General features: G+C 41.8%; 1 protein-coding gene across 2 annotated transcripts in view; it reads left to right on the top strand.

The window, feature by feature from the left end:
* The window catches only part of LOC105922322 (trimethylguanosine synthase), a 351,997-nt gene that overhangs the window by 128,297 nt on the left and 207,327 nt on the right, over positions 1–16,373 (top strand). The window contains exon 10 of one of the 2 annotated variants that reach the window (XM_036134308.1): positions 10,836–11,387. The exons of the other annotated variant lie outside the window; for it this stretch is intronic. Coding sequence (XP_035990201.1) covers positions 10,836–10,949 — 114 coding nt within the window. The 3' untranslated portion in view covers positions 10,950–11,387. Of the gene's footprint in view, positions 1–10,835; positions 11,388–16,373 lie in introns of those variants that run through there. 2 annotated transcript variants of the gene reach the window in all.

Raw genomic sequence — 16,373 nt, forward strand, 5'->3', positions numbered from 1 at the left:
TATGTTATTTTAAGTTAACCTGACAACAGCCAGCTGCATGTATCGCTCCGCCTAGCTCCACTCACATACATCTGGGACACCGCGATAGGGATTGCCTTTACTGAAGGCTGGGCCTTATCAAAACTCCTTGCATATGATTGGATAAGCCACTTGTCTGTCATCTTTATCGACGTGCTATTTCAACCACTCACACTGAAGCTAACCCGTGACGCTGATGAGACCGACGCAGGAAAAAAAAAAAAACCTGTAATGGCGGACCCGCGAGGCGGCCGCGGAAAACGTGTCGTCCGCCCCCCCCCCCCTCCCCTCCGCGAGCCGGTCCGCGGAAAACATGTCGTTCACCCCCCGCCCCCCCCCCCCCTTTCCGCGAGTCGGTCCGCCTCGCATAAGCAAATTCCTGCGGGAAACACAGTTGTGGCAGGCGTTTTATTGACAGTGAGCTGACAGGAAGAGGGGGGAAGACAGGCGGCAAAGCGCCGCGGGTCGGACTCGATCCCGGGCCGACCGCGTTGAGGACTAAAGGCCTCCTTATATGGTTCCCGCTAACCGCTCCGGGGCGCGTCCGCGCCCCGGAAAACAAAACTTGCCAAATCCGGTCGGGAGAAGGGCGAAAACATGGTTTCCACCAACAAAAGCCTTCAGAGCCGATCTCTGATGTTCTTTTAATGAAACAATATTAGATTAGATTGGACAACACGGAAGAAATAGCAGCATCAATGCTAACGCTTGCTTCCTCGATGCGAGCCGCCATTGTTGTTGGAATCTCACGGTGGCTTCTCCACTACGTCACATCCATGAAACACCCCGCCCTGCGTCCTGATTGGCCAGACCAAAAATTTGGTTGGGGAAATCACTTGCAATGAGCCGTGTCCCAGATGTATGTGAGTGGAGCTAGGCGGAGCGATACATGGAGCTGGCTGTTGTCAGGTTAATTTTAAGTATCCAGACTAAAAAAAAAAAAAAGTAAACAGAAGTACCTATTTTACCACGGTAGTGTAGTAGTAATCTCCGTTGTAGGAACCCTGGCCAAAATATAATTTTCAAGACTCAGCACTTTGGGCCTGAACTTTCTTCTGACCCATCAAGGCTTTCTGAATAAAGTCTAACATGTTGACCAAACATTTTAAGTAGCTTAGATGTCAGGCATAAGTGAGTGCAAATAATACTAGAAATACATCAGCAACGGTGAGAAAATCATGATTAACCAAAACTGCAATCAAAAGAATGTTGCGTCAGTGGAATTGGCTCTTAACAAGAGGAGTCCAAGTGATAATTCCCTAATTGAGTTAATTGGAGTTCATGATCAACAGAAAACAAAATTACATGTTAAAAGAGAGCATTCCTATTCTTCTTAATCTCATATACACAAGTGGTGTTTCTTAGATCGGCATTCAGTTGTTTAAACAAAAAAACAGGCCAAAACACACATTTTGAGAAACCCGGACATTGCGTAAGAATTGTGCTGCTCAAGGTGGCTGCAATTTGGGAGTAGCTCTGTTGTTTTTGTTCTGCAGATCTTTTGAAGGAACTTCAATTCCTTCTTTATGTGGATCACAAGTTGTTGTTTTTTGGAAAAAATTTAAACTGTTTTTAGATATCTTGCAGCTTAAAGGATTTTTGTTGGGTTGTTCTTCATTTCTGGAACATTTGTGATGATAGGTAACCATAGCAACCATATATATATATATATATATATATATATATATATATATATATATATATATATATATATATATGTGTGTGTGTGTGTGTATATATATATATATATATATATATATATGTGTATGTGTGTGTGTGTCATCATCCGGGCCAACCAACGACCCTGGATTACGGAGGGGGTTAGAAAAAAATGCTAAGAGCACGGAACACAGCCTTCAAGTCTGGCAACAAAGATGCACCGAGGACAGCGAGAGCCAACTTGAACTGTGCCATTATGTTAGGGAAGCGGAGCCACAGTCGGAAAATCCTGGATCTTTTACACGACGGCAGCAACACCAGGATCATGTGGCAAGGCATTCGGGCGATTACAAACTACCACACACCCTCTCCACCCCCCCCCCCCCCCCTCCCCCCGGTGGGTGTAGTTGATGCCGACTTCCTTAACAGACTAAATAACTTATTTGGCAGGTTTGAGGCACTAAACAGCACTCCATCAGTGAAAGCTGAAGAGGAACTCTGCCTTGACACAGTCGACGTGTGGAAGACTCTGAGAAGAGTCAACTTGTGGAAGGCCCCAGGCCCGACAACATACCTGGATGGGTGTTCAAGGAGTGTGCATGTCAGCTGGCTGGTGTCCTCACATACATTTTTAACATCTCGCTGGACCAAGCCACAGTGCCAGCATGATTTAAGTCTGCCTCCATCATTCTGGTGCCAAAGAAACCTCAATTCACCTGTTTTAATGATTACCGGCCTGTTGCACTGACTCCCATCATGATGAAGTGCTTCGAAAGGCTGGTGAAAGAACACATCATCTCCAGTCTCCCCCCAACACTCGACCCGTTCCAGTTAGCCCACCGGCGGAACCGCTGCACTGAGGACTCTATGTCCTCCGTTCTTCACCTGAGCCTGGCACACCTGGAGGAGAAGAACACGCATGTGCGGATGCTGTTCCTGGACTTCAGTTCAGCGTTCAACACCATCATTCCTCAACATCTGGTGGAAAAACTGGAGTATCTGAGCTTCAGCACACCCCTTCGCAACTGGCTGCTAGACCAACAGACCTCAGTCAGTCTGGTCTGACAGAACACCTCTGGTGTCATCACTCAGCACGGGCTCCCCTCAGGGCTGCGTCCTCAGCCCCCTGCTGTTCACTCTAATGACACACGACTGCGTCCCCGGGATCATCACCAATCACATTTTGAAGTCTGCAGACGACAACGGTGGTGGGCCTCATCAGAGACGACGACAACCGAGACTACAGAGAGGAGGTGGAGCAGCTGGTGTGCTGGTGCAGAGACAAAAGCCTGATCCTGAACATGTAGAAGACGAAGGAGATCATCGTCGACTTCAGGAAGAACCGGCCTCGACACGCTCCACTGCTCATCAACAGCTCAGCTGTGGAGGTGGTCAGCAGCACCAAATTCCTGGGGGTGCATATCACGGACAACCTCACCTGGTCTGTGAACACCACATCACTGGTGAAGAGGGTACAGAAGTGCCTGTACTTCCTGCGGAGGATGAGGAGAGCCCACCTGCCCCTGCCCATCCTCACAACCATCTACAGAAGCACCATAGTGAGCATTCTGACCAGCTGTCCCTCTGTGGGGTGTGGAGGCTGCAGCACCTCCGACTGGAAGAACGTGAGGAGAGTGGTGAGGACAGCAGAGAGGATCATCGGGGCTCCTCCTCCCTCCATTAAGGACATTTCATCCCAGCGCTGCATGTCCCGAGCCCGTAACATCCTCAGAGGCTCCTCACACCCCCACTATGGACTGTTCTCCCTGCTGCCCTCTGGAAAGAGGTTCTGCAGCATCCACTGCAGGTCCACCAGGTTCTGCAACAGCTTTTTCCCTTTTACCATCAGACTGTTGAACTGTTAAACTCTAAACTTGACTCTGCACCACATTGGCACATTTGTTTACCTGCATCTCTACCTGGCATTACCAATGCTGCCGAACTTTTAGTATTCGCAACGTAAATGCATTTTTGCACAAATGCCTTTTTGCACCATTATTTTTGCACATAAAAATGGTTTGAACATTCTCCTGCACACTGTGATTGCACACTGTTTTTCTCCTGCATTGTTTACATTTTGATCACTGCTGCACTTTTACATTGTAATGTTGCCTTATTCCACCTGGAATCTCACTATACTCTTATACGCTTTATGCAACGAAATTTCGTTCTGTATGCACTCTGTACATACAAAATGACAAAGTTGTCTAAGTCTTTAATAAATTGATCTTCGTGAATCAAATCCATAAGGTAATGCTCCATTCTCCTAGATATTATAAAAATAGAGTTTGTAATCTAGACTGTGCTCTACACAGAGTCCAATTAAAAGACTACAATAGAACAGGAGCAAGCTCCTCCTTAAAAATGTAGTACCGCTCATTTGAAAACCCATCGCTACTTGGGCATTTGTTAGTTTTCAGATTTCAATAGCTGTGTTCAGTTCTTTTGGAGTGATAGGGGAGTTAAGGCGTCATTTTCTATTAATACTAGGTAAAGGGCCTTTCAGACAGGACGCGATTTGCGCTGCGCTGGCCGCGGGGTTCAGCGCAGCGCATTTGCGGTTTCTATGGCAACGCGTGCATTCGTCACGGCGCGCCGCGCTCGCCGCGCTCAAAGTTCAACTATGTTGAACTTTGAGCGCGGCGCGCGAAGCGGTGCGCTGCGCTGTGCTTGCGCTTTGCTCGACGCAGCGATAAACCGCCCTGGCGCGGCGCAAGCCATTGAAAAGAATGGGTTTCACAGCGCAGCAGTGCGGTCGTCGCAGCCTGTCTGAAAGGCCCATAAGGCAGGTCTAAACCAGTCAAATATTGTGTAATACTTCACTGGTTTTGGGGTTATGTAATTTGATTATAGTTTTCAAAGATTTTATGGATTTGGTTTATATAAGTCAAATTATCGGTTAAATCTAAATTTTATCTCTATCTCCTAATTTATCATATAATTTGTTATTTTTAATAACTGTCATTTGTCTGGACAGTTCTTGATCATTAGTCCCTTATTGTTGTTTTATTTTCTCCTAAGTGTTTTTTCCAACTCATCAAATTTTTGTTGTTTTGTCTTCTTCACATAAGCAGTTCTTGAAATGAGTCTTTCTTTCATTACTGCTTTAACTGTATCCCAAACCAGGATTTACCTGACTATTGTTATTATCCCCTAGCACTTAATGCTATTTCCTTCTTAATTCATTTAAATTTTATTTATATAGCGGCAATTCATGTTACATGTGATCTTAAGGCATTTCCAAAGACAAATTCAGTCAGATTATACAGATTGGTCAAAAAGTTTCCTATCCACGAAAATCCAGTAGATTGCATCAAGTCTTGACAAGTCACTCCTTCTGAAGAAGTGTAGAGCCACAGGGACAGTCGTCTGCATTGTCCATGGCTTTGCAGCAATTCCTCATACTGAGCAAGCATGAAGCAACAGAGGAGAGGAAATCTCCCCTTTTCACGGGAAGGAAATAGCCCCATTCAATCAAAACAGATTGGTTAAAATGTTTCCTATTTTAGGAAGCAGATTTCACTTAAGCAGTATTCACTCCCCCTTTAAAAGGGACGAAAATCTCCAGCAGAACTAGGCTCAGTGTGAACGGTCATTTCCTCGACCGATTGGGGCTTAGAGAAGACAGCAGAGACACAACAAGAGAGACAAACAAGCACAGAAGCACACATTGATCCAGTAATCTGTTCTACATTAGATGGTAATAGTGGGTGATCTGTCTTCCCTGGATGATGTCACAGCTAACAGAACACCAGACCAGGTGTACCTACTATGAAGAAAAAAAATGGCAGAGAACATAAAGGTAAAAGATGAAATAACAATCAACCAATGCAAATCGGAGAACAGTAGAACTCAGTAGAGTAAGAAAAATAGACCCTGATGTCCTTCAGAAGCCTAAGCCTATAGCAGCATAACTATAGAGGTAGCTCAGGGTAACCTAAGCAACTCTAACTATAAGCTTTGTCAAAAAGGAAAGTTTTAAGCCTAGTCTTAAAAGTAGACAGGGTGTCTGCCTCACGGACCAAAACTGTGAGTTGGTTTCACAGGAAAGGAGCCTGATAGCTAAGGGATCTGCCTCCCATTCTACTTTTAGAGACTCTAGGAACCACCAGTAGATCTGCAATCTGAGAGTAAAGTCCTCTGTTAGGAACATACAGGGTAATCAGACCTCTGATATATGATGGAGCTTCATGAGGGCTTTATACGTTAGAAGAAGAATTTTAAATTCTATTCTTAATTTAACAGGAAGCCAGTGAAGGGTAGCTAAAATTGGAGAAATATGATCCCTCTTGTTGATTTTCATCAGAACTCCTGTTGCAGCATTTTGGATCAGCTGAAGACTTTGAACTGCATTTTGTGGACTTCCTGATAGAAAATAATTACAATAGTCCAGCCTTGAAGTAACAAATGCATGGACTAATTTTTTCAGCATCACCCCTGGACAGAATGTTTCTAATTTCGGCAATATTCCAAAGGTGAAAAAAGGAAACTCTGGAAACCTGTTTAATATGGGATTTAAATGACATGTCTTGATCAAAAATAACACTAAGGTTTTTTACTTTATTATCAGAGACCAATTTAATGCCATCCAGATTAAGTGATTAAAGGCATACTATGCAACATTTTTCAGTTAATTAATGTGTTCCATACCGTTTTGGATGATTAAATGAGTCATTTCAGGTCGAACAAAGGTTTTCTCGGCCGCCCTGGTGGTCTGTGGGGGAAATACCGCACTTGCAATTGCAAGAGCCCTCGGCCCGCACTCACAGGCTCAGAAGTCTCGTGCAAGACCGCGAGAGTCGGTCTTGCTTTACGGCGAGAACTCCATGTGTTTTTGCCCTGCCATTCACTATATGCACGCGTGAAAGCAACAACAAAGAACCGCGTGTTAACGTCAAATAAACATGCAAGCATATCGAGTTTTATTATTATTATTATTTTTATTTATTTTTTTATGTTGGCGAGACGCTACCGCGGCGAGGCGGCGGCGGTAGCGTCTCGCCAACATAAAAAAAAAAAAAATAATAATAATAATAAAACTGGCGAGGCCGCGGCTTGGCGAGGCGGCGGCGGCTCGCCAACATAGAAAAAAATAATAATAATAATACTAAAACTGGCGAGGCGGCCGCCGCCTCGCCAAGATGGCGCTGCGGGAAGCTTGATGTTCATACTTTCACTGTGTTAGTCATTGTTTGTACTGCCGTTTTTTCCACTTTTCGTTGCGTTTGCCTGTCTGCTAAGCTCAAAACAACTGCGCCTGGCTTGACGGAGAAACCAGAACAGCTGAGTATCTTTACGACAGTGCACTTTTACTTTCGCCCTCTGGGGGGAGCCTCGCTGGAAAATCAACCCCGGTTGCATAGTATACCTTTAAGAAGTTTATTTTTTTGAGGACTCTAGTACAAAGATTACAACTTCTGTCTTGTCAAAATTTTAAATCAGGTAATTTAAAATCATTCAGGTTTTGATGTCATCACCCTGTGGTACTCCACAGAGTTTCAAACTAGAATTGGAAGAAGATTTATTATTAACATGAACAAACTGGAATCTGTCAGACAGATAAGATTAAAACCAGCCTAATGCTTTCCCCTTCATCTCTAGAGTTTGTTGAAGTCTGTCTAGGAGAATATTGTGGTCAACTGTATCAAATGCAGTTTGAATCAAGAATAGAACTCAAAATTCTCCTTCTCACGTATAAAGCCCTTATTAATCAAGCTCCATCATATATCAGAGCTCTGATTACCCCGTATATTCCTAACAGAGCACTTTGCTCTCAGACTGCAAGTCTGCTGGTGGTTCCTAGAGTGTCTAAAAGTAGAATGGGAGGCAGATCCTTTAGTTATCAGGCTCCTCTCCTGTGAAACTCCCAGTTTTGGTCCACGAGGCAAACCCCATGTCTACTTTTAAGACTAAGTTTAAAACTTTTCTTTTTCACAACCCGTATAGTTAGATTGGCTTATGTTACCCCGAGCCATCTCTATAGTTATGTTGCTATAGGCTTAGGATGTAATATTCTGAGTTCTGTTATGGTTTGTTAGTGTTAGTTTTCCTTCTCTTTCATGTCTTTTGTTATCTGGCTGTTTTGAGTTCTGTCTGGTTTGGATTCTTGTTTAGGTTTGTGCTTACTGTTTTAGTTATGTCTTCAGATGCTTCTTAGTTTAGGTTTTGTATTTGTGATCTGTTCCTGTGTTGAGCCTCGGCACTGATGTCTGGTCTAATTACTTACTCTGCACACCTGCCTAACTCCACCCCTGCTGCAATCACCTCTCACCGGTTTCACCTGATTCCACCTTCATATAAACTGCTGAGACCAGACATCAGTGCCAGGTTGTCCTGTTGAGTATGGGTGAGTCTCCTCCTGCAAATTCTGTGTTAGGTTTGCTTTTTGGATTTTTTGACCCCTTTCCCTCCAGAAACCTGAGCCAGTCTGTCCGGTCTGTTCCTGCCTTGTCTGCCCTGCTCGTTTGTTTATTTTTCGTGTCATCTTTTTGTTCAACAGTCTGTTTGGATTTTTTCCCCTGTTTTTTGAGTTGGTTATTAAAGAGCTTTTTTTAAGAAACCTCTGCTGGTCTGGTTGAATTCTGGGTCCTTTCCCTCTGATCATTACATAGGATGCTGAAGGACATCAGTGTCTATTTCTCTCACTCTGCTGAGTTCTCCTACTGTTCTCCAATTTGCATTGCTTGTCGTCATTTCTGCTTTTAACTTTTTGTTCTCTCTCTTTTTTTCTACATAGTAGGTACACCTGGTCTTGCATTCTGTTAGCTCTGACAGCATCCAGGGGAGACAGATCATCCACTATTACCACATAACATAGAAAGGATTCCTGGATCAATGTGTGCTTTTGTGTCTCTGCACTGCCATCGACAATTCAGACAATTGTTCCCTGGCAAGATTTGATGCAATCTACTGGGTTTACTTAGATGGGAAACGTTCTGACCAAGCTGTATGATTTGATTGAATTCGACTTTGTAAAGTGCCTTGAGATGGCATGTATTGTGAATATGCGCTATATAAATTGAATTGATTATTTTTCCTTTAACCTCTGGAATAGGGACACCAACACTATTCTCTGGAAACATAAATAAAGATGCATTTACAATTTCTCTTAGATTTTTTTTATGTGACATCCTGACTCGTTTTAAATATATAATGTGGGTGTGCCGGTGGCACTGGGGTAGTGCGTGTGACCCTAATATACAGTGCTTATTCCTCAAAGCGACTGTCCTGGGTTTGACTCTAATCCGTGGACCATAGCTGCATGTCTTCCCCCTTTCTCAGCCCCCCTTCCTGTCAGCCTACTTACAATAAAGGCTACTAGTGTGACAAAATTTAAAAAAAAGAAGATATAAAGTACGTCACATAGTGTGTGTAAGGACATTCTTCGTAATCGAAATATGGGAGACATATTCACGTCATTACAATGATCAGCATTAAGCTATAATTGAGCTCAACACAGAAACAAGATGTCATCATTTTTACTTGGTATACATAACAGGTACGTACAGATGTTTATTTTCAGCCATTTTCTTTCATGAGTCACTCAAGAAGCTGTCGGGTTGCTGTAATGCACTACAAATATCCCTTGAAGTGTGTAGACAAAAGTCTATATGTGACTGCCTAACAGTACTATTGCCATGATTGGGCCTATTTGGACAGATGTGTGTTCTTTATACGTTGTTTTGTGCGCCACAAGCTTAAAAAATTCTTGTTACTGCCAACTTTTAATATGAAAGCTGCGCACTCTTATGCATGAGGTCCCAGATCTGACTGCAACTCGTGTTTCAATCTTTTTGTTTTTATTTATTTTTTGCTGGGTTTACAATTAGTGTAAATGTGGGTGTACATTGGCACCACAATTTTGCCACTTTTGCCCGCTGACATTATTGCCAGCGGTTAGTAAAGCAGGCTACAAGCCAGAAATACAGCAGTACAATGGTGCTATCTAATAGCGTCACATCGCTCCCATGTGGCCCCTGTGCATAGGGATATCATGTAAATTTGTCGTTGTTCGGTCTGCCACATTCGCGCTAAATGTGATCACATCTTTAAACATGCAATCCTGAAACTAAATGTTTTTGTGAAAAGTAGACAAAATTTCAAATAAATGCAGTTTATTATATAGAAAATTCAGCATTAATGTTTGAGAATGTTTTTCTGTTTTGATGTAAAAAAAAGAAAAAAAAAAAAGAAATTTGCATTAGTATATTTTCTGACAGTCAGCCATAGACAGCAATGCCATATTAAGTACAACTAAACTGTAGACGCTGCTTTGACTGAAGTTGCATTGTTGTACATTTGAGTTTGCTGGTAGTATTATTTTAGCACACACCGTACATGCATTAGTCAAGGGTGATAATGTGATAATGGTGTTGTTGCAGCTAGGTTTCTTGCTAATAATCCAACACAAGATGGATTATTTTTGTGATTGTGCAAGAGCCAAAGTGCTAATACATATTGCCAATCAATTAAAGATCTTTATTCAGTGGAAAAAAAGTAATGCTACTGGCTCTTGTCATTGCGCAGCAAACTGTATTTTACGTAACTTATTTACTACACATATTTATGAAACTGTTGTATTAATTAAACACGATGGATTTCCACAAGATTATGATTTCTGAATAACCATGAACATCATTAATCATGAGTTTCATATCATGAAACTGCTCATCATTTACGTTGCCATTCACTATTTGGCATGTGTGCCAAATTATTTCAAATTTTAAACATTTCTGCTGAAGACGAATTTGCCCTAAAGTTTTTTTTTTCAGGTGTCTATATGATTGCATAGATTTGATTATGCGTTTGTTTGTGGAAGTCTGATCTTTGTGTTTTGTGAAGTGCCTTGAGATTACATTTGTTATGAATTGGCACTAGATAAAAGAATATAACTAAATGCAGTATGTAGACATGTTTAAATTTTAACACATTTGGAGAGATCCTGAGGGGTTATAAACATTGTTTGTTATGCTTGAACCAAATGATATTAAATGTTTTTTCACTTAAAAAAAACTAATACCTGCAGATGATGTATAAAAACTTCGACTTTAGATTTGCTACATATTGCTGTTATTGTAAGAAGAGCATTACAAATATTTAGCGTTTGCAGTTGATATAATTGTCAATGTGACTAACATTTTCATTCATCCTCATCACAGGTTGCCTCTTTGGCAGGTCCTGGAGGGAAAATCGAAGTGGAGCAGAACTTCCTTAACAATAAGTTGAAGACTGTAACTGCTTACTTTGGTCACTTAATGAAGCCTGATGCATAGACCACTTAAGATATTATTTTTTTTTATTTCTTAGTTTTACGGATTATCTCTGCATGATTTTTTTTCAGCTTATATTTTTGTAATGTTTTACAAGGTTCATTTTAGTCATTTTTAATTTTGAAGTTTGTGTGTAAATATAAACAAAATAAAAGTTTTTTCTTACTGAAAAACAAGTCCTACTTACTACTAGCAATGCGGACCAAGCTCTGACACCGGTCATACAGAGACCTAACGGCCCTTATTAAAGGACCCTCTACTCCCTACGCCCGGAGCACCCCCCCTCCATCCCCCCACAGGACCCCCAGAGGGACATGGGCGAATGCCTTCTCCACATCCACAAAACATGTTGACTGGTTGGGCAAACTCCCCTGCACCCTGCAGGATCCTGCTGAGGATGTAGAGCTGATCCAGTGTTCCACGGCCAGGAGGAAAACCACACTGCTCTTCCTGAATCAGAGATTCGACTTTCTGATGGACCCTCCTTTCCAGAACCCCGGAATATCTTATCTGTTCTGTCTCTCCTCGAGGTCGGTCGGTTTTTCTTCAGCTCTCCAGAGCTCCTTATCTGCTTTTAACCTGCCCCCATTCTCCTGCTATTTGCTTCGTCTGTGTCTTTTGTGCCATTTCTTTATAGCAACCGAAAGCTCTAAGGCAATTCCTGGTTGTTATGGCAACATCGCACAAATTCCCTGCTACCCCACATTCCTGCGGACATCTGTGGAGGAGTCAAGCCGGAGCGGCAGAGTGATAATACTTTCCATCAAGGACACTTGCCTGCCGGAGGACGGCCTTCATGGACATACAGATTTCCACACAACATGCACCCAGACACACATATGCTCACAAATACAGATGACTTTACCCGACCAGAACTCAAATGTTTACCTTCTGCATATATGTGTCTCGTCATTGATTGTGCTTTTTGTGCAAATGAGTTTTTTTTGTCGGATGCTTCACATTTTGTGTGGAAACACAAATTGTGCAGCACCTGTCTTTTTTTCTTTCCCTCCACTCGCCCAGTGTAAATCTTTTTTCAACAGATCTCAAGGCAGCGCCTAGGGACCCCGTGTAAAGCGGGGTCTGGGGCAGTTTGGGGAACACACCTCACGGCTGCGCTATTTAGCAGCGGCCGACTGGGTGTGTTCCTGGCAACGACAAGGCCTCAGTCAATCGTTCCCCCAAAATGTTTAAGTGTATGTGAAGGACGGTTGTACTGGAACTGAAATTTCGATTGTAATGCAAATTGCAGTTGACTAATAAAATTGATTGATTGATTGAATAGACCTTACCAGGGAGGCTTAAGAGTGTGATTCCTCTGTAGTTGGAACACACCCTCCAGTCCCCCTTTTTAAATAGGGGGACCACCTAGTCTGCCAATCCAGAGGAACTGCCCCCGATGTCCATGCAATGTGGACATAATGTGTCCTCCTGTGCCTTTTTGCCTTTTTTTCTCTCTTGTGTCTCTGCTCTGTCTTCTCTAACCCCCAGTCGGTCGAGGCAGATGACCGTTCGCACTGAGCTTGGTTCTGCTGGAAGTTTTCCTTTCCACTGTCGCTTCATGCTTGCTCAGTATGAGGGATCGCTGCAAAGTCATGGACAATGCAGACGACTGTTACTGTGGCTCTACACTTCTTAAGGAGGGGTTCAATATGCTCAATATGAGGAATCTAATGGGTTCCCTTACATAGGATTTTTTTTTAACCAATCTGTATAATCTGATTGAATTTGACTTTGGAAAGTGCCTTGAGATGACCTGTTTCATGAACTGGTGCTATATAAATAAAATTTAATTGAATTGAATCAATGTTGCAGAGTCGCATTAACCAACACAGCCCCACAACATCCAGATCCTTAAGGTACTCAGGGCAAATCTATAAACAATGTTGGTACTACACTGCTTCCTCCTCCTGAGACGCCGGATAGTGCACCAGAATCGCCTTGAAGCCGTACGGAAGTCTGTTTCCATGGCCTCTCCGAGCTCTTTCCACGGCCGAGTTTTAGCCCTGGCAACCAGCTGAGCCACTTGCCGCTTTGACTGCTGGTACATATCAGCTGCTTCCGGAGTCCCACAGGCCAATAAAGCCCGATAGGACTCCTCCTTCAGCTTGACAGCTTCCCTCACCGCTGGTGTCCACCAACGTGTTCCAGGGTTCCCGCCGCGACATGTACATACTGTACAACCTTGCGGCCACAGCTCTGACTAGCTGCCTCAACAATGGAGGCACGGAACATGGTCAACTCAGACTCAATGTCCCCCACCTCCCTGGGGACTCTTAGAATCAACATTCTTCTGTATTTGCTCAACAGCAAATAAAGAATGACCTCTTTTTCAAAACATGCATATCTCAGTAAAACAGAATTTGTGCAGAATCTGCTCTCAAAAGATTGTTTTCCCTTTTGATAAAATTAGTTTAAAACCACTTTGGATCAGACAGCTGGTCATTCAGAACCACTGAAAGCATGAACACTGAACAAACACAGAATAAACTGATTTTTAAACCAGGCACAAGTTTGTAAAATTAAAATTGTGCAAAAATTGCTCTGAAAAACAGGGTTTTCCCTTTTGATATACACTACCAGTCTGTTTGGTGACAACTCACCTTGTCATTCAATGGTTTGGGGGGGGGATTAGAAAACTAACATATACAAGATGTTTTGAGTTATTTCAAATTTCTGTTTGATACATAGTTCTACATATGTTTGAGTGGTAGTTTGATGTCTTCACTACGTATCTGGAATGTAGGAAGTCATAAAATTAAGAAACAGCCGTTGAATGATAAAGGTCAGTCCAAACTTTTGACTGGTAGCGTAATTCCTTTTAAACACTTTGAATCAGATATCTGGTCCGAAGCGGTATCATATCAGAGACCTGTCTCCTCAGCAGGTAGAATCTGCTCTGACCCTTCTTGTGAAGAACATCAGTGTTGTGATTCAGTCCAGTTTATTGTTCAGGTGAACACCCAGGTACTTAGAGGCGACAGTGGCGCAAAAGTTAGTCCTGTAACTGGTGGGTTGCCTGTTCAATCCCCTGCTCCAACCGTCGTGTCCTTGGGCAAGACACTTCATCCACGTTGTCTGCTGCCGGTGGTAAGAGGGTCCTGTGTCACCAATGTATGGCAGCCTCACTGTCAGAGTGTGAATGGGTGAATGACTGACTGTAGTGTGAAGCACTTTGGGGTCATTTACTATTTATAAGTCCACTATCTCAACGTCGGCTCCCTAGTTGTATAACGTGTCAGTGAGGGGGGTCTGTGCCTTTTAAAGTCCACCACACTCTTTTGTTTCTCTCATTTAACATGGGATGGTTCTGTTGGCACCAGTTTACAAAACCGGTGACTCTGCCATAGTGTATGGGTTAAAGTTCTCCGTCACGACGACACTGCAGTCAAGTGAGCCCTCACTTGTTTTTGTTGGTCACGTAAACACTAAGGATTACGGCAGTGACGGCTGAGACTACTTTTCAAAATAGAAGCAACATTTTTGCGGTGTTTTTACACATTTACGTCAGTTATGATATTTTTTATGCTTTATGTGTCATTTTTTCTATTATTCTGGTCTGCTGGTGAAAATGGAAATATATACTTTGGGCACACTCTTTAGCCTCAAAAACGACTCAAACAACTTATTTTTTTTACAGGTGACTACTTTCACTTACAGATGAGGAATGATGATTGAGTCAATCTACATGATTTAGGATTTAAAAATAAAAGCATTTAAAAATCTCAACATTGGCTCAATTTGACCTGTGTTGTTGTAAATGTTGCTATAGAATTGGACGTTTTCTGCGAATACTATAACATCAGCATGACAATAGAAAACCTCCCGATGTTGCTCAACAACTCTCATCCAAACGTGATGTGGAATTTCAAAATAAGAGCCATTTCAAATCCATACATATTACCTAATTTTGAACAAAGTTGTTGTCACTCTAGCAACAAAACCATAGATAATCAATCGATGCTGCCACTTCAGCAGGATAGTAGAACATCTTCAAATGTGGCTCAATAAGTTTCAGCCAATTCTGATGTGGAATTTCAAAGTAAGAGCCAATTGGAATCTGTATATATAAAGTAATTTTAACCAATGTTGCTGTCACCACAGCAACTAAATAGTAGATAATCAATCGATGCTTCCACTTCAGCAGAATAGTAGAACACCCCCAGATGTTGCTCAACAAGTTTCAGACAATTCTGATGTGGAATTTCGAAATAAGAGCCACATAAAAACTGTATATATTAAGTAATTTTGAACAAAGTTGCTGTCCTTGCAGCAACTAAACCGTAGATAATCAATTGATGCTTCCACTTCAGCATGACAGTAGAACACCCCCAAATGTCGCTCAATAAGTTTCAGCCAATTCTAATGTGGAATTTCAAAATAAGAGCCACATAAAAACTGTATATATTAACTCATTTTGACCAAAGTTGCTGTCACTCTAGCAACTAAACCGTAGATAATCAATCGATGCTTCCACTTCAGCATGACAGTAGAACATCTCCAGGTGTCGCTCAATAAGTTTCAGCCAATTCTGATGAGGAATTTCAAAATAAGAGCAATTTGAAATCCATACATATTACCTAATCTTGACCAATGTTGCTGTCACTCTAGCAACTAAATAGTAGATAATCAATTGATGCTGCCAATTCAGCTGGATAGTAGAACACCACCAGATGTCGCTAAACAATTTCCAAACAATTCTGATGTGGAATTTCAATATAAGAGCAATTTGAAAACTGCATATATAAAGTAATTTCTCCTTGATTATCTACGGTTTAGTTGCTAACGTGACTGCAACTTTGGTCAAAATTACTTAATATGTAATTAAGTACATGTTACATATTAGTATATAACACCCTTCAGGGGTGTTCTACTATCCTGCTGGAGTCGCAGCATTGATTGATTATCTTTCGTTTAGTTGCTAGAGTGACAGCAACTTTTGGTCAAAATGAGTTTTAATATACAGATTTCAATTGGCTCTTATTTTGAAATTCCACATCAGAATTGGCTGAAACTTATGACATCTAATTCTGTAGCAACATTTACAACAACACAGGTCAAATTGAGTCAATGTAGAGATTTTTAAATGCCTTTATTTTTAAATCCCAAATCATGTGGATGGACTTTGATGAATAACTTCTGGAGATCATCATCTGTCATCTGTAAGTTAAAGTAGTCAGCTGTAAAATAAATATGTTGTTTGAGTATTTTTTGACACTCTTTAAAGTTATATGAAAACTTTAAAGAGCGTCACATTTTATAACATTCAGTTATAAGAAAAATATTTCATTTAACTGATGTAAATATGTGTAATAACACGTGGTCGATACACGGCTAACATCCTGCTTTTATTTTGAAAAGTAGTCTCAGCCGTCTCTGCCGTAATCCTTAGTGTTTGCGTGACCAACAAAGACAAGTGAGGGCTCA

Source organism: Fundulus heteroclitus, unplaced genomic scaffold (genome assembly GCF_011125445.2).
Source record: "Fundulus heteroclitus isolate FHET01 unplaced genomic scaffold, MU-UCD_Fhet_4.1 scaffold_79, whole genome shotgun sequence".
Lineage (NCBI taxonomy): Eukaryota > Metazoa > Chordata > Actinopteri > Cyprinodontiformes > Fundulidae > Fundulus > Fundulus heteroclitus.